This window comes from Ochotona princeps, chromosome 19 (assembly GCF_030435755.1).
Source record: "Ochotona princeps isolate mOchPri1 chromosome 19, mOchPri1.hap1, whole genome shotgun sequence".
NCBI classification, from domain to species: Eukaryota; Metazoa; Chordata; class Mammalia; order Lagomorpha; family Ochotonidae; genus Ochotona; species Ochotona princeps.
In genome coordinates this window covers 31051050-31073006 of record NC_080850.1, presented here as the reverse complement: position 1 = coordinate 31073006, position 21957 = coordinate 31051050, and the positions used below count along the sequence as shown (strand labels likewise).

Below are 21957 nucleotides of genomic sequence, written 5' to 3'. Positions count from 1 at the left end.
CGGGTGACTGAAGGCCAAGGTGAGACCCTCCCGGGAGATGAAAGGCTTCTTGCCTCCGGAGAGACTAGGGGCGGAGGGCGGGCGTGTGGCGGGGCGGGAGCGTGCGGAGGGCTCTAAGTTGGAGCGGCCGTAGGCCCTGCCAGGTTGTATCCCGGGCCTGTGCCTGGCCTCGGCCTCCCGCGGCCGAAATCCTCCTTCGGGCGCTTACACGCGCTGGGCGGAGGAAGTGCGGGCCGAGAAGCCACCGACAGCCCCCTCTTCAGCCGCGCCTCAAGGCCTGGGCCGCGGGATGTTGACGCGCCAAAGGCAAGCGGCGAGGGCGCGCTCACGCGCGAGGAGGGGGGGCGGAGAGCAGAGGGAGCGTGCTCGGGCGGTGGCGGCGGCGAGCGGCGGCGACGAGCGGCGGCGGCCATGGCCACTGAAACGGAGGGACGCGGGAGGCGAAGGCGCGAGCCTAGGCGCGGGCGGGGTGGGGAGCGCTGAGCACGCGCTGACGTCGCCGGGAGTCACGCACGGAGCGCCGGGTTACGCGCCGACGTCTGGCTGCCACGACTTGCCGTCTGCAGCGGCGGCGGCGGCGGCGGCGAGCGGTTACCGCAGGGGAAGGAGGAGGGGCGAGAACCTGAGCGGCTGTGAGTGAGCGGAGAAGCAGGGCGTGAAGCCGGGCTTGCCCGCGGGAGGGAGACCGAGCGCGAGCCGAGCCAGCCGTCCGAGCCGCCGCCTCCTCCTCCCCGCGGCGTCCCGCCCCCGCCTGCCCGCCCTCCCTCTCCCTCCCCCTCCCTCCCCTCAGCCCGCTGAGCCCGAGGCAGACGCAGCTCGGCTCGCGCCGCTGTCCAGGACAGGTGTGCGCGCGCGTGCCCTCCCCCTCCCGCGCGCCGGCTTCGCGCGCGCGCGCCCGCCCTCCCTCCAGCCTGCGCCCTCCCTCACCTGCGGCAGGACAGCGCCCGCCCGCCCGGGTAAGCCCCTTGCGACCTTCCCTGCCGCCACGGCCACGGCTCGATGTGCCACCCACCCCGTCCCCTCTAATTGCCCTCTCAGTTGAGGGATAATGACTGTACCATTGCAGACACCCTCGAGCCTCGCCTTTCGGGGACCCAGGCGGTGCAGCAAGGGTTCCTCCACCCTCCTCCATTCCCCCCCTCAACCCGCAGTGACGAACGAATGAACTCGAGCCATCTTCTAAAATAAAAAATAACACCTCCCGTTTTGGAGGAAAAAACAGACAATTCCACCTCCGCCGGCCCTGGAGACCACCAGTGATGCCGTTTGTTTAGCAAGCCCTAATAGCGCCCATTTCCCCCCAGGCCACCTTGGTCTCGGGCCTGGAATGGTGCGCTAGACGTGGCCGGCACTCCCTGCAAGGCTGCTCTGGAAGGAGGGGAGAGGAAAGGGGGTTCTGTATTGTATGCTCCACTAGCAACCCCTCCTCTCCTCTCTGTTCTCCACCCCAACCCCCAAAAAACACATACTCTCCCGGGATGCGTTGTACAAAACCAATCCCCCCCTCAAAATTAAGTAATAATAATAACATTGGTTGGTACTGCCATCGCAGAGGAAGCCAGGCCCAGGGATGGGGTGGCCCCGAGCAAGGCATTCTGTCTCAGAGAGCCTGGTTAGCTCTTACAGCCCCTCTGCCTTTGGAGGGAGTAGGGGGTGGGAGGTGGCAAAAGGAGTGGATGTGAGAGGCAGAGGACCCCGGAGGTGGGCTGTCGTGATTGTAGGAAGGGTCCCGCAAGAATATCCCTAGCATAAGCCTGAGCTCGGGTTAAGGAGGCCCACAAGACGGGCTGGGGGTAACTTTCCCAGATTCATAGCCTTGGACTCCTGAATGAATGCCGCCTTCATTTCGGCCGTCACTGCGGGTCCCTCTGGAGGCTTCTGCTGCGTTCTTTCTGATCTGGGTTCTTTTCGTTGCTGTCGGGCCACGCGCTTTTGGATGCTTTCCGCAGCGGTATCTTTAATTGCACGTCCCGTATCTTCAGGGGAGATCCCAGTCTTTTAGAGTCGGCCAGATGTGGTTGTATTTGGTTGCACATCTTTTGGTAGATGGTTAGAGGGGAAAGGAAATTTGGGGATTATTTCAAGACACCCCCAACACCCCACCACACGCACACACACTGCTCCCGTCCAGCTGTGTTCCGAATTGCGGCTTTGGAAGTTGAAGTGTTGACTAAAGTTGCTGATCTCATTCCTTTGAGTACAGTACTAGTAAAAACCACTTAAGTATCAGCCAGAAGCGAGAGAGCAGTGAACATCGCCTCAATTCCGTGTGGGCCTCTGGAGTCCATAAAATGTCGGGTTCTGTGACTTTTGTTGAATTGAGAGTGTGGGCTACATTCATTTGATTCTACAAATTCTTAAAATGAAAACCTTTGGGAATAATGAGGATTGTATCAGGTGGAATGTTGCCTTCAAATTTTAAATGGTTAGTTTGTATTGTGTAATGCCAAACATTGAAACAGCACTGAAGAAATGTAATTTTCAAGACTAGTGAGCTGTGTGCAAAGGGACATGCTTTTAAAATGATGGGTGAAATGCTGGGACTATTAGATCGTTGTTACCTAGATGCTAAGATTTACTTCAGAGTTTCCCTTCATTTTCTTGGTGGAGGATGGACCACTCCTACTTGAAACATTTGTAGCACAACATGCCAGTTAGTTTTAATGGTTTGGGTTCTGAAGCTAATTGTGTGGTTTAAGACTAGCATTTAACCACTAGCGCTTAAAAACACACGTTCTAAGGTTCTTTTATTTTGGAAATTTGTGTTTTGGTGAAATATTGATCGGCATATTGTTTCTGATGAGAACTCTATGATCAAAAGGGTTTGTTACCAAGAGGTAGATACCTTCTTTTGAAGTTTATTTTATAAATGAATGTTGATCTTTACTGGCAGGAAAAAAAAAAACGGAAGCAGGTTAGTTCAGAATTCCCTGTAGTGAAGGGTGAACAAAACTGAGGCTTACTCTTCCCGTTCTGTTTCTTTGTGCACAATTTTTGTGGGTAACAGTGTTAAATAGTTAGTGGGATTAAAAATAAAGCAGTCTCTATTTTCATAACCTGTTTGTGTAATGTCAGTAAAAGGACCTAGGAAAGCTAGAAACATTCGGTTTTATGAATGTAAGGGAATCTTGAGGGGAAAGGGAATAAACGCTTGCTTTTTTACATTAACGTAGATGTTTTGCTACATATTGTTTCATTTCCTTTTGTCTTTTCTACATGGTAATGAAATTGTAAATTTAGTTTGCTTGTTTTCAAGTAATGAATTAAAATAGCTGGAGACTAGGACAGTCTTTTTTCATTCACCAAGTTAGTATCTTGTTTAGGTAATTAGCAAACGACTGAAAGTCTTTTTAAATGCACAAATTTTCTAATGAATTTCCAATGCCAGGATTCCAAGATAACTGTAATTCTATTTAAGGTTCCAAAATTTTTGTTTGAAGACTTCTGCAAGTTATTACTCGTTTGTCCCAGGCTGCCTTTAAAGGAAGGCTACCTTTCACCTTCTGCACTGAGAAATAACCACACTTACAGGCTTATCCTGAAATTAACTCTCTGCTTCAATAGTAAAATATGCTAGCCATCCAATTTATTGAATTGTTTTGGAAAAAGCTTTATCAGACTTTGCTTTTTAGATACACATTTAAGTAAGAGAAAAGATAAAAATATAAAGGCTTTCCTACATATGTAATGAATAATGTGAGTACACACTTATGTGGAAAAATCTGGGTCTCAGTCGTTTGCTGTTTTACACTTAAACTTCCCAGTTGAATTGTGCAAATGATAGACAACTTGTGTTCTGTCTAGAAACTTCATCTGTAGCCTCTGAACTGGAGAACTAAGGATCCAATTCCAGATGACATTCGATTTTCTCAGAAAAGCAAGGCTCCTAAGCTCAAAATGTTTCAGAACTTCAGGACACAAATGTTTGGAAGAGAGGGCAAAAAATCTAGACTTCAAAGTCAGTCCAGGACTGCCGTAGTTTTGAGCTGTAGACTCCTGTCCTGGGACAGAAATCATCAGCACGCACTAGAGCAAGGATCGGATCCACTGGGATCGCAGCCCACTAGTGAGCCCCCGGTTGCAGACTTGGCTCTGGCCTTACTGCCTGGAGTTCTCATTAGGGGAGCCCCACAAGGAAGAGCAGCAGCTATCAGGATAGAGCCTCACCTGTTCTTAGCCTTAATCTAAGAACAGGTGAGGCAACTTAAGCAAGAGGGCAACGCCCTGCCCCAGCCCTTTGGAGACCCTGCCTGAAAGCTCGGGCTTCCCTGGAAGGGTTCAGGTCTATCCAGGATCCTGACTGCTGCTCTGTGAGCCTGGCGGGAGTCACGGCTTCTGCACAGTGGGACTTGCTCGAAATCCCGCGTCCCCTATCCCGAAGACTTGGGGCTGGGGAGGAAGTGCAGAAGAGTCACTATAGAAAGCAGCATTGCCGGGCACTAAAGGTTTCCCTCAAATTATATGGAAGTTATTTGTGGGACCCAGTTCTCAAAGTGGACCTCCCCTCCAGGGCCCATTTCAGAGATGGCTGAACAGACACAGGATTCTATGGTGGGTCCACAGGACCTCCCCTGTCTGCTCCTGGGTGGCCAGGGTAGTTGGCCCTGTTTCTTCCTCTTCAGTACTAAGTGGAAACTTCAGCCCTGAGCTGAAGTAGCTAATGCCGAGTAGAATAGGCCTCTTGCTGAGAAAAAAAGGAAACCGTGAATACCTAGCGAAAAGGTTTGCCAGTGAAGTGAAGGAATATATTAAGAGTCCTTGAGGGGTCAGACATTGACAAGGCTTATTCCCTAGATTGCACTTGGTTTGATGGCTAGCCTTCTCTTTACCTTTTTCTTTTTCCAGGAATCCAGACAGCCATGTATTCAGCTCTCTCCTTGGCTTAGTAAGGGAGCCCACTCTCCTGACTTTGGGGGCTATAAAGGAGGAGTTGTTCAGTGGGAATAGACCCTCAGAGAGTAGGGACACTCTTCTCATGACGGGAGAGAGCAGTCTCTGCCTGAGAAGCTGGGGGGTGAAGCCGCACAGTTGGTTCCTTTCTGCTGCTGCAGAAGGTGATGGAGAGAGCATGGGGACATTGGCAGGGGTCCCCTGGAGATAGGCCTTGGCTTTCTCACAGGTGCCTGGGCTGCGGACTGCAGTGTAAGGGACCCTGAGTGTTCTTCACCTATGCAGGAGTACAGATAGGCTCTAGATTATGCATCAGGTCTAGGAAGAAAAAAATCAGTTATTTCTGAGCGCCTTCTACTCCCGAGTCCCTTTCTAAGACCCACATGGGTTCCTTTAGCTCTCACTTTCTAACGAGTCATTGATTAATGGTTGTTAACCTGTCTGCATAAGAACCAGAAATCACTAATGTACCTATTGGGGGGTGAGGACCCTTACACACACACACACACACACACACACACACACACACAGTTGTGGGAGGAAGTGTAAAGGGGAGAGGGAACCTGTTTTAATGAATCCCGGTAAGGAACTGCGTTTCCCAGGAAATTCCTGACATTTTTAGCTCATGAATTTCCGAAAGCCTGCTTGATTTTCTCCTCCATTCTGGGTCCTTCCAGAGAGGAGGAAGAGTGGGCTGGGGTCTGAATGCTCGGCCGGGCCTGGTTCTTCCGCAGAGCTGGCCAGCAACCCAGCCAGGCTGGGCTCAGCCCTGGGCAGGGTTCCCCCCTTCCCCAAATCTTGGAAGAAGGAAGGGGAGGCAGGCAAGGCGTTCGTAGTCCCAAGAGGGGCTGGTTGCATGTTTTTGGGTGAGTGTGAGGTTTGTTTTTGATTGTTGTTTGGGGGAGAAAGGCAGAGCCTACGGGAGTAGGCACTGCGGGAACCCTGGCCCTGGTGCGGCTACCGTCCTCGGCTCAGCTCCCCCCGCCTGTGAGTGCGCCCGCCCGCTCCCACTGTGCGGGGCTGCGGTTGGGGGGAGGGGGGAGCGGGATCATCTGAGGCCAGAGCCGCTGCCGTGCGGGGAGGGGGAGCGGCGGGAGCGAGGGGAGGGAGAGGGGAGGGACCGGCTAGGTGTCTGCTGCTCCGCGCCACCGCTGCCGCCGGCTCCCCGTCCTCATCCCAGGCGGCCCCCTCTGCAGCTCAGGGTTACCTCTGCGCCACCTCTCCTCTTCCTTGCCCACCTCTGTGGCCCGAGCTCTGCGGTAGGAGACAACCCAGCTGCGGGCCGAGGGCGGGAGGACCTGTCTGGGCTTGGGTCGCAGACTGGCTGAGGGCTGCATGGGAGCGGGTGGCTGTGACTCGGTGTCCCTTCTCTGCAGAGGGCTTTGCCGCGCTGCGCAGGCCCCTCCCCCACATTCTCTCTTTGGGGTCACTGGAAAACCGGGCTCAGGCCTGCTCCTGTGCGTACTCTATTAGTCCCCTTCTCACCCCCGTCCCCCTACTCCCTCGGCCGAAGTCGCCTAGGGTTTGGCCGACAGCGACAGCCGCCGCGGTAGTGGTGGCGGCAGCAGCAGCAGAGCTGCGACGCGGCGCTTCCCCCCCCTCCTCAGCCAGGGGTTTAGGGTAAGGGTTGGTGGGTGGGCTCTGCCAGGCGGGCGGGTGGGCAGACAGGGGCTGGACAGTGGGGAGGGGGCGTAGATCACGTGCCAGAGGGCGGGTGGGCGCGTACAGTAGGGCACCCTGCTACTGTACTGGGGAGTCAGTGCCCTGTTACCGGGTCTCGTCTGTCTCGTCTCTCCCGCAGATCTCGCGAGAGTGGCTGACTGGCTGTGGGGGTTGCGGCGGCAGCAGGCGGAGCCGGGGAGGGAAAGCAGCGGCGGCTGAGGCGACTGAGGCGGCGGGCGGAGCGGCAGGCGGCGGCGGCGGCGGCGGCGGTGGCGGCGGAGCGCAGCATCATGGCGGACCGAGACAGCGGCAGCGAGCAGGGTGGTGCGGCGCTGGGCTCGGGCGGCTCCCTGGGGCACCCGGGCTCGGGCTCTGGCTCCGGCGGGGGCGGTGGTGGCGGCGGGGGCGGCGGCGGCAGTGGCGGCGGCGGCGGCGGTGGCGGGGCCCCGGGGGGGCTGCAGCACGAGACGCAGGAGCTGGCCTCCAAGCGAGTGGACATCCAGAACAAGCGCTTTTACCTGGACGTGAAGCAGAACGCCAAGGGCCGCTTCCTGAAGATCGCAGAGGTGGGCGCGGGTGGCAACAAGAGCCGCCTCACTCTCTCCATGTCAGTGGCCGTGGAGTTCCGCGACTACCTGGGCGACTTCATCGAGCACTACGCGCAGCTGGGCCCCAGCCAGCCACCCGACCTGGCCCAGGCACAGGACGAGCCGCGCCGGGCGCTCAAGAGCGAGTTCCTGGTGCGCGAGAACCGCAAGTACTACATGGATCTTAAGGAGAACCAGCGCGGCCGTTTCCTGCGCATCCGCCAGACGGTCAACCGGGGCCCTGGCCTGGGCTCCACGCAGGGCCAGACCATCGCGCTGCCCGCACAGGGGCTCATCGAGTTCCGTGACGCTCTGGCCAAGCTCATCGACGACTACGGAGTGGAGGAGGAGCCGGCCGAGCTGCCCGAGGGCACCTCCTTGACTGTGGACAACAAGCGCTTCTTCTTCGATGTGGGCTCCAACAAGTACGGCGTGTTTATGCGAGTGAGCGAAGTGAAGCCCACCTACCGCAACTCCATCACCGTGCCCTACAAGGTGTGGGCCAAGTTCGGACACACCTTCTGCAAGTACTCGGAAGAAATGAAGAAGATTCAAGAGAAACAGAGGGAGAAGCGGGCTGCGTGTGAGCAGCTCCACCAGCAGCAGCAGCAGCAGCAGGAGGAGACCGCCGCTGCCACCCTGCTGCTGCAGGGGGAGGAGGAAGGGGAAGAAGATTGATCAAACTGAATGGAAACCCCTCCCCATACACACATGCATACACACAGACACATGCACACACACACACACACACACACACAAACAGAGAGAAAATATACTGTAAAGAAAGAGAGAAAATAAAAAGTTAAAAAGTTTAAAAAAATAAAACTTAACTCCAAGGGAGCACCACCCACAGAACCTCCACCAACTGACAGTTTCTCTTCTTGACTTGCCACCCATCGCTGGATGTTGTCCACTTTATCCACCATATAAAACAGTAAGCAGCTGCTAAAAACAAAAACAAAAAAAAAAAACAAAAAAATACAAAAAGTAATAACATTATATGAACTGTGTTTCCTACTTGATTAAAACTATAAAGAACTGAGTGTTTATTTCCCTAATTAACCAAGAACTTTTGTACACGTTTAAGCTATTATTATTAAAAGTGTTTGCAAAATGGTCAAGATTATAATATTGCTGAATTATATAAAAGTCCTTTTCATGTTGAGCTAACATTTGACTTTAGCACAAAAAAGAGATATTTTAGAACACGTAAAATAATATTTTTAGTTTTTCTCATTTTGTTACCAAATTTCAGACCTTACATGGAGGTTATTATAGTATATTTGACACCCTATATACCTGTGATTAGAGATGTGTATATATATGAGGGCTAGGCATGCTGTGTGTCTGAGCTTTGTCTAAATGTTATGCAGAAGTTTGTAGAGTTAAAGGTACGTAGGTTTAATTCATGCAAGGTAAACAATAAGTGCTCTCTTTTATACAATATGCATTGCATCTGGACCTTAAACATAAAAATGGTCAGTGAAACTTCTGTGAACATGAAGAAATTATTAAAAAAGGCATTTAAATGAAATTTGCTAAGTTGTGATTTTTATGGTTGGAACCAAAGTTATTCAAATAGTAAAAGAAAAAGAGAAAGAAAGAAAAAGGAAATTTCCCATAATATTTTTCTGCATCTGTTTGCTTTGAGTAAGCATTTTGTTATTATTGTGTATATGAGATGTACTTGTATGGTTCATAATATATTTTTTTTATTATGTGTAGAAAGATTTTAAAAACTAACTTGCAGCAATTTCCAGTGAACCTGTATTTGGACATCAGGTAGTGAGTCTATTTGTGGTCACTAGCACTGTCTCCTAAACTTGTAAGAGGTCTAAGGCTATCCTTTGATTTGCCAGTGCTGTTAACTTACGTAGACCTGTTTAAAAAAAAAAAAAGAGCAACACAATTACAGTTATCCTACTGAGCCATGGATTCTGAGTTAAGTTTTAAAAGTAAAAGCCAAGTTGGTATATGTAAAGGATTTCCATGTAGCTGTGGTGCTAGTTATTACTGGCTACATTGTATGCTAAGTGTATTTGTGTTCCCCAAGTGTACAAACTTTCTATCAAAAGTATGTTCTATAACTCATATATTCAAGGTGGAGGGAATGAAAATGCAAAGCTTAGGAGAGCACTTGACCAAGCTGGTGTCCTCCAAACTGAAATTGTTTGTAACGATAGTCTTTTACAGGTTTTCATTTAAAGATGTTTGTGTGCTTTTAATTGACAACTAACTTCTTGCTGCTGTATAGTAAAATATTAATATATTTTTATCATTAAACTGCTGCATGACTATCATCTTTGAGTGAAGAGAAAATGTTATAAAAAAAAAGATGCCTTAAACAGTACTTTTTGGTTTGAAAATCTGTAGAGAGTATTTTAGTAAAAAAAAGAAAAGAAAAAAGAAAAAAGGGATCTTATCTGACAGAGTTCTGGGGATGGAATGTTTCTTGGCAAGTCCAGCCATATAGATCTAATTGCTGTATGTGGAAGACACCACCTGTAGGAGCGAGAAGGTAGCAGTACTTCTCACATTGTAAAACATTGGCCTAGGAAGGTGAAACAGTTGTCTTTTTTGAGGGATTTTTTTTTTCTGCCAGTTCTTTGGGTTTTGTTTTGGTATTTTTAAGCTCCCTGGTTGAGTGTGTTGTCTTTGTTTTTGAGATCTACTGTATGTGTTGAATAACAAGCTATTTTCATTGTACTGTGCATTTTCCCATTAAATTGTTTGCTTTTAATATTCATACAATGTTAAATATGAGGTGACCGTACAGTAGTTAGGGAGTTTCTTTATTTACAAAATCACTGGAAATGATTAAATTGCTTTTCCCTTTCCCCCAAGGTGCATTTTTCTTATTTCCATATAGTAAAGTTGAGCTTTTACAGTGCATAATGTGACATTTGGAATGCTTATCAATTGCATGTAAACATTAATAACTTGCACTTTTTTGTCTTAAGATTTGTTGAGCTGTTTTGTTCACTGTACTTTAACTGTGATATGGAAAAGATTGCATTCTCTGTGCTGTTACTAATTAGGAAAGAGAATTGCTTTGATTTTGTCTCTTGTTTACTAAAGCTTCTTCAAGTTAAACCTTGTACTACAGGTTGTTGGAGTACCCCTAGATCAGTGTTTTGTAGTTGCCAGCAATAAGTAGTGCAAGTCAACAAAAACACAGCAAACTTAGGCAAAGTGTCCTTTCTTTGAGATGCGAGTTCTTTCATGAGGTTTTCCTTAGGATCAGTTACCTAAAGGGAAGCCTTCCTTATCTATAGACTTCAGATTCTGCTTGGAATCCTACCGGATCAAGAAGCACATACATTGTGCAGTTGTCTTTACACTATAACAGTAGAACACAATCTTACTAAGATTTTGAAACCAGTGTCTGATTTATGATCAGTGGGTTTAAAAAGAAATCCACGTGCAGATCTTCTAAGACTTCAGAAGTGGTCATAGAAAAGACTGTGTGACTGTAAAGATGCTGTCTTTAAAGCATCTCACTTTACCTCCCAAGCACCCCACCCTGCCCTACCCCATTCTTCCCTTCTCCCCTCTCTTGTCTGTTCCATACCCTTCTGGCCCACCCTGGAGGTGCTCGGTACTTTACCAAGGTTCTATATCTCAGTGTTTTATGTTGGAGTTTTTTCTTGTTTTTATTTTATTGGTTGGTAATCCTGTTGTGTGCTGAAAGAAAAAATTTAAATGGTATATTTGACCATATGTGTTATTCATAGAAGACAGTATGATCAAATGTGCCAAAAACAAAACTTAATTTCTGACAAGTATGCCTTATTTTTATTGATCTGCTTTGTCTTACAATTGAGGTCCTAGAGCTTGGTTAAACTATGTTATTTGCCTAAGTATAAAAGGAAACTTAAAATGCATTGCAATATTAGCATTCTTTAAAATGAGAGACACTGTCAAGTAATTTAATCCAAAAATTGGCCACCAGATTTGAAATGCCTGTGTGTGTGAGAGAAAGAGAGTGTGAGTGTGTGTGTATGTATGTGTAGTATTGTCTATTTTTTTAAATCATCAAATCTTTTTTAAGCTACTTTTTATTTGTGCCTCCTATTTATCTTGCTGATGTTAGAAACAGCAGTCATCCAGCCACAGAGGGAGCTAAAGTTAACTAACCAGAACTGTAGAAATCATTATACATGCCTTTGACAACAAAGGAAGTTCATAAGAAAAGCCATATTGGCTTTTCCTCTACTAGATACAGATTGGAGATAGATGAATATTTGCCAAATGGAAGAAAAGACAATGTTAATCCAGAAAGACAAACTGTTTTCTAGCTTCTCAAAAGCCATGGAGAGTTAAAACCAAAACCAACAGGGAAATTGAAAACAAAATACCTTGGAAGTCTCACTTTCTGGTTGTCCTGTGCAGGGGTTGAAATTTGACTCAAAGTGGAAAGTATATCAGTGTGTTTTTAGGCCTCCACATCTAGAGATGGGTAACTATTCCAGTTTGATTTTTCAGGTAATGAAGCTGCTAGTAATTTTAACCCCTGCCTAAAGAACATAATTTCATTTGGGAGCAAATACTTATTGCCTTGAAAATAGCACTGTAATAGCCTATGGTAATTAGTTGTAGAATAACCTTTATCTTTTTCCAACTATGCAAATTGTCAAAAGTGTAAATTAGAATTCAGTTAAAGATAGTTAATTATATTACAATCAAATGGCATTCACAAACTTAACTGGAGCATATTCAAATAAAATTTATTAGTCAAGAAGAGTTTTCTATGCTAACAAAAATATAATTTAGCTACCTATTCTAAAATGGTGAATATTATTAATATTGTATAATAGGATTGGGAAGACTGCCTCCTTTTTTGAAGAGAGATTAAGGATTTTTATAATTGTTTTTCATCAAATTTTACTATTTTTGTCAAATTTTTAGGTATTTAATTTGTAAAACAGTTTGCTTTGTACTGGCCTACAGAAAATAGGGTATTGATTTTAAACTTTTTGAAGCCAAGTGATCAAGTACATTTGTAATAAAAGTCAATGGATCTATATCAATTGTACTCACTGTTTTCATTTCTTATTAATATAGGAATGCTGTTTTTTTTCTGTAGAAAAATGGAACTAAATTTGGGTGGAAGGGAGGGAAGAAGATAAATCTATTGATAATGAGAATCTGGGTGGGTATAACGGCCCAAGCACTTTATGTTGTCTTTGAGTTGGCTATGATTCGGGATATAATTGTGTCAACTTTTTCCTTCCTGTTTTTTTATGGTCCTTGACATTTTTGAGGGGGGATATCATTCATTTTTCTTTCTGTGCTTTAACATTTTGCATTATGACACTGTTAAAGCTTTGTAAAACTAGCACACTTTTCTTTTAAGCTATTTTGGATTACCTACCACCTATACCCCTTCATGGGCACAATTATTTTTCTCTGTCTCACACACATGGCTTGCCTCTCTTCTATAGTATTCTCCCTCATTTATTTCATGTTACACACATACACACAGAGAGACACTTTCTTAATAACTTTAAAATTAGGCTTTTGCTTTCTAAAATTGTTGCTCAGAGCTTTCATTATTTCATAATTCATTTTTAAAAATGTAAACATTTTAAAATATTTTCTTCCACATAAAAAGTAAGATACCAAATCCAATGACTTTTTTCCCCTTTAAAAGTCTTTTGAGTATAAGAATGAGATCTTCCTGTCTGTGGAAAAGGATGCTAAAACAAGGGCATCTTTAACAATTCATAACTCTGCGTTATAACATTTATACCTGATTATTCCTAAATTTGAATATTCTAATAATTAGATATATATATTTCCATGAGAGTGAAATAAATCAGATTGAAGATTTATTAGAATTGCTTAAACAAATGAATTCACCTAAGTTACTTATACAAAGTTGTCTATTCAAGATTATTTTTAAATCATGTAGTCTTTGCAGAGTTGGTAATGTACTTTAAAGGTTGATTCTATCAAGAATTTTTTTTTTATCCTAAACTCCTAAAGTTAAGATCTAGGCCTTTTGAAAGTTTGTTTGTAAAATAAATTTTGTTATCATGGGCTAAGTGAGGATAATTTAAGGTAGTATTAGCCCAAATCAGGTGGAATTTCATGATGCAAGACCAACCAGATGAAAAATGAAAAATCTGGTTCCGAGCCAGTGATTATCTTTCCTTTGCCAAGTGACTACCAAGATTTTTTGTTAAACAGTCTAGCAATATATGTCTTTAGTGAAGTTGAGTATGAGAGATATCACTTGTTAAAAGCACTTTTCTTGACTGGAACTATTTCATAGCTACTCATTTTCATTTTGGACCCATTGTCCTTTGCTTTTGTGAAGCTTTGCCTTGTTGGTTGGCAGATACATGATGGAGGTCATCTATGTAAAATAAAGTTGCATCTCATAGACCAGAAATTATTTGCCTGTTTTAGATACACAGATGTTTTCATTTTTGTAAATATATACATTATTTTGGTGATTTGTAATTTGCTTATTAAATTTCTGTAACATTTCATGAGAAAATTCAAAGTAAAGAAGTTAATTTTCTTAATTTAGGGTCTGCATTAATAATTCCGAAGGCCTCTGAGGTCATGGACCAAGCCCTTAAATCCCAGAATTGTGGGGAAAAAATAGTAATAATTTTGTTAGTATGTGTTTTGGTTTAAGATGGCTTAACATACAAGACTTCTAGGAGAATTTTTAAAAAATATGTCATTACTATGCAGTGGCAGTTAAGGTTATGGTGCAAATAGAACGCTGGTCTAGCTCAGATGGTGTGGTGGCCCTTAACTGGTGAGTTACTGAACTTAGGCTAGGGTTGAGGCCAAGTTCTTTTCAGCACTGGTTGGTGATGGTTCCTGCCCTACCTTGTTACCACATACATCTGGCATTTTCTCTTACCTGTTCTCCTTTGTCCTTGTTTTCCCTTTGTTCTTTTTGTCATAGGCCTGCTCACCCACTTCAGTGAGAAGTGAATTTTCAACTCCTGCCTTAGAACATAGCTAACTCATGAACCAGAAAGATTTCTGTATTATGAGGTAATTGAGCAGTTTTTTCCCTGATTGCTGTCTTCCTCATATTCTTCACAGTTTGATCGATGTCTAGGTTAATCTTTGTTAAGAAATTTGTGAATTGAAGAGAGTAAGAAGTATGTGTATTTAGGAAAGTTCCTGGGAACTGAGCTTTACTGGTTTGGAAACTTGAAAGCAGGAAGGGAAGAGCTGTTCAAAGTGTGATAGGAGTATGAGAGAATGTAATGACAGTTGAAGGTCAAGTGGGAGGAATCTGTGTTACAGGTGGGAAAAAGTTTTGAGTCTGAAAGACTTAAGAATAGTGAAGTTGATATTCACTAAGAAAGTTTTAATAAAACCAGAGAAAATGGGTCCCTAATTGGCAGTGAAGAAACTGTAGTTAGTAATGCTATTGATGGTGCACTATACAAATCTGTTTTCATATGAAGCATGTTTTGTGGGACAAATTAAGGAGCACAATTGTGTTTGGCAGCTTTTCTGGTCAAAGCAAGTTGGTAAAGGAAACTTAACTTTGCGAAAAAGAAGAAAGTTTCAAACTTTCCTAGACTCACTACCAGAAATATTTAGCATTACAAACTATTTTCTTGGGTACTTGTTAAAATATGATGTACCCCTACTTTTCAAAATGGCCCTTACATGATATTATTTGATTTTGTCCTCAAAGATCCTTCAATTTGCAGAGTGTTTTGCCTCCACATGAATTTCTTAGAAGACAATAGACCAGGTAAACTTCCTATGTCTGTTAAATTTGTAGTTCTAGCAACCATGTGGGCTTTTGTGGTTGTCAGCAATGTTTTCTTTCTGAAATTAGAAGATTCTCACATTCATATTTCTGTTTATTTTCCCACTTCTGCTCTTACCTTCAAACTGAATAATTTCTGAGCTTTCAGTGCTGGCAGTTGTTATTAATGTAATATAGTAAGTTTTGGAGGTTTTTCGGTCTTCGCTGGAGTTTGCTGGTAGTGTTTAGATTTCTGTTACCATTCTAGGAGTGTTTTAAATGATGTGAGATAAAGAATTGCTATCGATTTGTTTTTAAAGTTACATAATTTAAGTGTATTTGGATTAACTCTATGTTATCAAATTTAGTGTGGATTTATTCCCAGTGATTTTGGCAAGTTACTTTTCAAGTGTCATATCTTAATACATTAGTGATTTTAAAAAATCCAAAGTAGCAAAACAGAGGTTCTGGTTTTGTAATTGGAAGGTAATTTTTCTTACTTTTACACATGTCAAGTTTATTAGCAATAGAATTATTTTTGTTATAGCTTGTTTTGTAAAGTTGGTACTTAGTTTGGTATTCTTAGTATGATTTTCACATCTTACTGTGTGTCAGATTTTACATTGCAATATAGTTACATACTATAACTTGTTTGAATCATTGCAGAACCTTCTTAAATAGCTCCTCCTGTAGGAATTGTTTTAAAAGAGGTGGATTCCCAAACCTGTGTCAAGCACCAGTGTTTTAAATGGCTGTGAGTCAAGTCTTTGAAGAGCTTTCTTGAGTCTCGTCAGTGACATAAATGATAGCCCATATCCATGCTGCATACAATTGTTAGGATTTATAAAGTTGTCAATATTCAGAAGTGCAAAAGCAGGAGAGACTGTAAAGTTGCCTATAAAATGTCTAATTTTCATTATTTGCACTATTTATCTTTGCACTTGATTGTTTTGAAAGTTAAGACTAGTCACTTTCACTTTTGTTTCTAGTCTTTTCTAATTCCTTGCAAAATTATGTTTTCAATATTCCACCCAAAGCAAAACTTAATATGCAATTAACTATGCTTTATAAGGCCAAGAAAATATTTCTTAGTGTTAGATATATAAAACAAAAAGTTTTTTTGATAAAATTTTTAATATGGGCCTTAATGTGCCGATAAAATCCTTTGTAAATGTGAGCTTTATTAATTCTTTAAATAAAGTAAAAGCTTAAGATAGAAGAGAGATATATATAATATAAATAAATATATATATATCTATGTATATAAATGATGCCTGAGTCTTTGAGAACTATCTTCCAGCCTGAGATGGCCTGGGTTTGGAATGCTGGTCAATTTTCATGGAAGTCAGTGAGGACTAGGTCCCACTGGGTACATCATTTAGAAGCTGGAAGTGAAATGGTGGCAGGTGGCAGCTCCCTCTTTCTTACAGTTTTCCATAATGCTCATATAGTTTCCTCATGGTCTGTATAAAATAGCTAGTATTAAAGTAATCACATTAAATGAATATTCCTTTTGGGGAATTCAGGGTTAACAGTCAACACTTGTTGAGGGAGAACAGCAAGGGGCGAGAGCTGATTTATTCAGAGGCAGTCTCATAATCTCAAAGTTGTGCTGTAGAAAGAAAAGAACAAGAAGTATACTTGCAAACCTATTTTTTGTCTTAATTGTGCAGCAGTGTTTAGAACTGCAAAAAAGAAAAAGAAATTGACAGTTTGGTTAATAGAACCAAGAGATGTTTTGGGTTAAAATTATTTTGTAAGTTACTAACTCATTTTGTATTCCCTTTCCCATAGTTTTTTATGCACCTCGTACTTAAACCCAACAAGTAAGAGGCCTCTTTTCAGATCTGGTTTATTTTTGGAATGCCTGAGTGTGGTTCTGGATGGCGGGGCGGGGGGTGTATTTTAAATCTTGACCTGGTCTTCTGAATGTTTTGCTGTTCATTCTGGGTCTTGTGTTTGCAAATTCTGTTGAAAATGTGGCATGTGTTTGAAAGGAGAATGTTACTTATGGCATACTATGAATGTTTGTGGCTGGATTCTATTGTGGAACTGTGGGTTTGTCATTAATTTGGGTAGAAAGCTTAACTTGTGCAGATTTTAGGTTTATCTACTGGAATTGTGCCAGGTAGTTGTCTGAATATGGACCAATTTTGGGAGATGAAGGTCAACAAATGTGTATTTGACTTGGGGTAATCCATTATTCAAAATGAGAAGGTAAAGGCTTATATCTTTAATTAACTAAGTTTTGTATTGTTAGGTCTTTCTGACTATAGATGATATTCAGCATATTGCTAAATTTCCTTTAGAAAAAGAGAAAAATTTAATCCCTGAACCTTTTATTTAAGACCACATTACATGAAAAATGAAAAAAAATGCTAGAAAGTATCCTTGATTATTTTCAGTGTGGTTGATTATTTTTAATCAGCTGAAGTAATTATTTTTCCTACTTTGAAGTACTTTTTCCCAAATGTGAATAAAGGGAACAGATCAGCATTTGCCCCTACTACTCATTTTTTGAGGTTATTTTAAATTTTTGTCCCCATTTCCCAGTCCTGGTATAAAATGAATTACGGGTATTGCTCTAAGTCCCTATAACCCTTTATTGGGGTCCCAAATACCTTTGATAATCTAATGAAAGTGAAGAACCCTCTCTCCCTAAAAAAAAAAATGCACATCCGCAGATAATTTTGCATACAACTTCAGGGGCATCACCTATCTTCTGAAACCCAAGTTAAGAATCTGCTCTAAGTATACTCTATGGGGAAAATTATGCAAATAATTGATTATAAAACTATTTGCTAAAGCCTTTTCAGATTGGACTTACTGTTGGATGGTGGCCCCTACTAGCAAAATGTGACATTACAGCCAGATTTGTTAAACATTTTATCCAAACAGAAGGAAGAAAAAAGCAAAGTTCTGAGAGCGGTTTATAAGGAGTCAGGGCATCGCTGCACATGAGTGCCATTCATGAGTCAAGGCAGAGGTCAGGGTACCTGACAACTTCTTGCAGGTAGAGTTTGATAAACCACAATGCTCAGGATGCCAAGGGGTTAGCCATTATCTTAACCCCTTCCTCACCAAATGATTTTAGTTTTGTCTGTTTGGGAAACAAGAAATTGCTAGGGAAAAAAATTTTTTTTTGCCTTATAACTTTGCCGTAACACATCAGTTTGGTCACGTATGGAACACTAGTATTATTTTTAAGAAGGTACATAAAACCAAAGTAAATTATTATCTATGTAGAACATTTACTAGTAACATTTGTTTGGGTGTGTTAGCTTTGACAATTTTTAACAGTAAATATTGGTTTTATTTAAAACTGGGAATCCAGTTTTTAAATAGGGTAGTTGATATAACCATTCTTTCCCCCATGTGAAGGATAGTTGGAAGGTTTATGCGTACTTTTTACTTTCTTCTCTTGATGCCATGGCGTGGGGTGGGAGGGGGGAGACCTTTTGAGTTAACAACTGAAAAAATGTCGTCTTCAAATGTCAAACTCAAAAAGCAGCACTTTAAGTCTAACTCTACACCATTTTATTGCATGTATTAGTTTTAATAATGATTTTTGGTGCATGCCTTTGGGCTTATTCAAAAGTGTATAATAGGAAAGTATATTTCCTTTCTTAGAAAGGAGATGTTTTTCTACTTTGCAACATGTGATTACAAAAATCTTCCTCTGTGTGAAGATTAACCATGTATTGAACTACTGAAAAGTATATATTTTTAGATATACAGAAGGAATCTACATGGAGCAGCATTCAGACCTATATAGAAGTCATAGCATTCTGTATAGGACCAAAAAAGGAAGCAACACTAAATACTTAAACAGACTTTGTTGGGTAGAAATACCTTAGATCTTGCATTGACTTCCAAAAAGAAAATGCCACAGAAGTTTGCTGAAACTTTTGTTGTTTGAATTTTCTCTGTCAGTGTATTTAGCCCAAATACAACAACTTTGGGTTAGCACATAACACAAGAATCAAAAAACAGAAACGAAAAAAAAAAAAACAACAACAACCAAAAACACAAGGCTAACTAAGTCAGACTGGTTTGCCAATCCAGCTTGACTGAGATAAGTAAACTAATTACTTGCAACATGAAAAACTGTCCAACTCCTCTAAGATTTTGACACAACAACCTTGGCTGATGTGGGGAAACCCCCCCACTTGGATTACTGACCTGACAGTGAAGATTCATGCTTGACATGATTTCAAACCTGACACTGTCTGTTTAAGGAGCCTTGGTACAGTTTGCTAATTCAATCCCAGATACCTGTTGATTACCTGTGAGATCTAGAGTCCAAAGTAGCCAGCAGCCGTATCCCTGAGTGCTCTGTGCCCATCAGATATCTTGAAGTAAGCAGGGTTGGGACGGGTCACAGCTCAAATGATTGACCTCAGGTGCTGCAGACAGCCCCAATTCAGGAATTGAATCTGCTTTCTTGGGAGTCGTCACTGAATAATGTCCCACACTGCGTGCTTACTGTAGAAGCTCTCTTAGAGGAGGCCCAGAGCACACATCCTAATTGCTTGTGGTACTCAGAGAGGGGGTGCTAACTCTGATGCCCTGGCCAAATTCCAGTTTAGGGATGTGGGTCTTCTCCTTGTCATTCTAATTGGAAATGTACATCACTTCCCATTTTTCCTGTTGATCTCAGTGCGAACTACACTAGTCTGTTTCTTTGTCCCAACCCCAAATCTTTGAGATACTGGTGTGTATTATAAGGGCCAAGTTTATAGCCTTTTCCTGTTGCACAAGAGTTGAGGTATCAGTGAGCTTGATGTCAAAGTACCCTTCAGTTGGAGGGTGGATTTTGGTGATGCTGAGCAGACTAGCTGGGCCCTCTTTTGGCAGAAGTTGGGGAATGTGCACAGGCCCGAGGCTTCCAACTGTGAGGTGTGAGCTGAAACCAATTTCCCCGCCTTTCTTATAGCATGTTGAGAAAACGCTGTTGGGTTTTCAGCAGTCAGGGAAGGCCGGAGTTCTGCAGCTTTAATCTGGGTAACTGAGGCTGGTTTGGAGCAAGACTTTGGTTAATTAACTGGGTTCTCAGATGCCACAGACTCCGTGAGAAGTCACCATTATTTTCAATGGTTGTGATAGAATTTTCCCCTAGTAGCCATTATTTTAAGATTATATTGCAGAGTTGCTTTATTTTGAGCTTTTTGTGTATACACAATCCCAAACTGGAAGAAATTTAAAAAAAAAAGGAATCCTGCTGTGAAAGGTATATATTACTCTAGATTTTTCTTACTGTAAATATTGTAAGATTGTAATACTGTCGATATTTTATTAACCAACAAATGTTAATCTATGTGAATTCAGACTTATTTTAAATGTGCTTCTTATTTACTGTGTGTGGTCCCTGTTGCTGACAGTATTAAGTTATATTCTGATGTAAGATTAACTTTATTAAAGAATGTAAACATTAATGTTTCCTTATGGGAAAAAAATAAAGTATAAAGAAGACAATTCTTTTAATTGAAATATACTGTGTATTTACACTTGCTAGACCCAGCACCACTTATAAATTTAGTACACTGTTCAGGATTTTAGTTAACACAGCTGACATGATTGTGGTCCATTTGAAAGTCTAAGAGTAGGTATCATTGGAATATAAGCAGTTTGTATTTGTCTGCTGTGAATCATAATCATGAAATTTCTAATCAAGTTTGTAAAATTTTTATAGTAAAGCATTTTAATGACAATTTAAAAATTTATCTTCTCTGAAGAATGGTCAAAACACTATCGTTTCAGAAAGAGTTGTTTTTGAATAGCTTTCCAAAATGATTTTGGTTAAATGGACCAGATGTATATTAGTTAATATTGTTGATATTCTTTTGAGTTTACAAGTTAATCCTTATTGGAGATGTGCCAATATACGATAGAATATCATTAATTTGCACTGTTTGGGGACCCCATTTTAAGAATGCTGATTTTGCCAACTAAAAAGTAAGCAAATGCAATTTAAAAGTAAATTTGAGCATTCTGTATTAAATATGTTCAGTTATTCTCACATGAAGAAGCGCAGTGTGTCGGCCTGTAATATAAACATATCTGCTGTCATGTTCTCCCATCTCAGTGCTGGGAACGCACCATGTGGAAACCAAGCAAACGTGTTGTGCATCAGCCGGCTTGAGTTTGTTCAATATCAAAGCTGAAACTAGCGAGGTCTGCTGTACTGCTTATTGAAGTATTGTGATTCTTTTAGGCATTGATTCTTACAAAATATATACTGTAACAGTATACTTTGTACAGATTTAAATTTTATTTGAAAAAATGAAATAAAGTAGGCAAAAAATAAAGATGTTTATTTTTCATGTGATGACATAAACAGATCCGTCTTTTGTTTCAGTGTTTTTGTGGGGGAGGGGTTCTGGTTGATAATTATTATGTGCTTTTGGTAGAAACCAATTTTATCCTATAAAGACTTCTACTACTTTCATATTACATTTGACCGTTGGTTGGCCATAAACATTAAGTGTGCTGTCACACACACAAAAACTGTACTTTCTATTTTATTTTAAAATAATTTTTTAAAGATTTAGATATTTTTATTGGAAAGGCAGATTAACAGAGAGAAGAGACAGAGAGGAAGATTTCACTCCCATGATTCACTCCCCAGGTGGGAACAATGGTCAGAGCTGAACCAATCTGAAGCCAGGAGCCAGGAGCTTCTTCCAGGTCTCCCACACGGGTACAGGGTACCGAGGCCTTGGGCTGTCCTCAGCTGCTTTCCCAGGCCACAAACAGGGAGCTGGATGGGAAACGGGGCTGCTGGGAATAGAACCAGTGCCCATATGTGATCCCAGCTATGCGTGCTAGGCAAGCACTTCAGCTGGCTATGAAATGGCTATGACGCCGGACCCCAGACTTGTTTATTTTTAAAGATTTTATGTGAATAGGCTTCTCTGTCTGGCTTCTTGGGTCCGTTTTTAAATTTCCTGAAGGTACAGTGTTTAACTACTTAGTTATGGAAGAGAAAGAACTTTAACTATTAGATGATTAGGTGGTACTCCTTTCCCATGGGGGAGTTGGAGACTTTGTTTGTTTGTTTTATCTTAAATTTGAGATTGATTG

At 42.3% G+C, this 21957-nt stretch overlaps 2 protein-coding genes across 2 annotated transcripts; both read left to right on the top strand.

The window, feature by feature from the left end:
• The first annotated feature begins 4 nt into the window (after nt 1–4).
• PURA (purine rich element binding protein A) lies at nt 5–10644 on the top strand. The gene is made up of 2 exons (XM_058677215.1): nt 5–19; nt 6692–10644. Exon 2 carries the CDS (start codon nt 6843–6845, stop codon nt 7815–7817), a length of 975 nt encoding a protein of 324 aa, XP_058533198.1. The 5' UTR covers nt 5–19; nt 6692–6842; the 3' UTR covers nt 7818–10644.
• A 4370-nt stretch (nt 10645–15014) lies between these two features.
• IGIP (IgA inducing protein) lies at nt 15015–21202 on the top strand. The gene has a single exon (XM_004586473.4). The coding sequence runs from the start codon at nt 20838–20840 to the stop codon at nt 21036–21038; it is 201 nt and encodes a 66-aa protein (XP_004586530.2). The 5' UTR covers nt 15015–20837; the 3' UTR covers nt 21039–21202.
• The last annotated feature ends 755 nt before the right edge of the window (nt 21203–21957 follow it).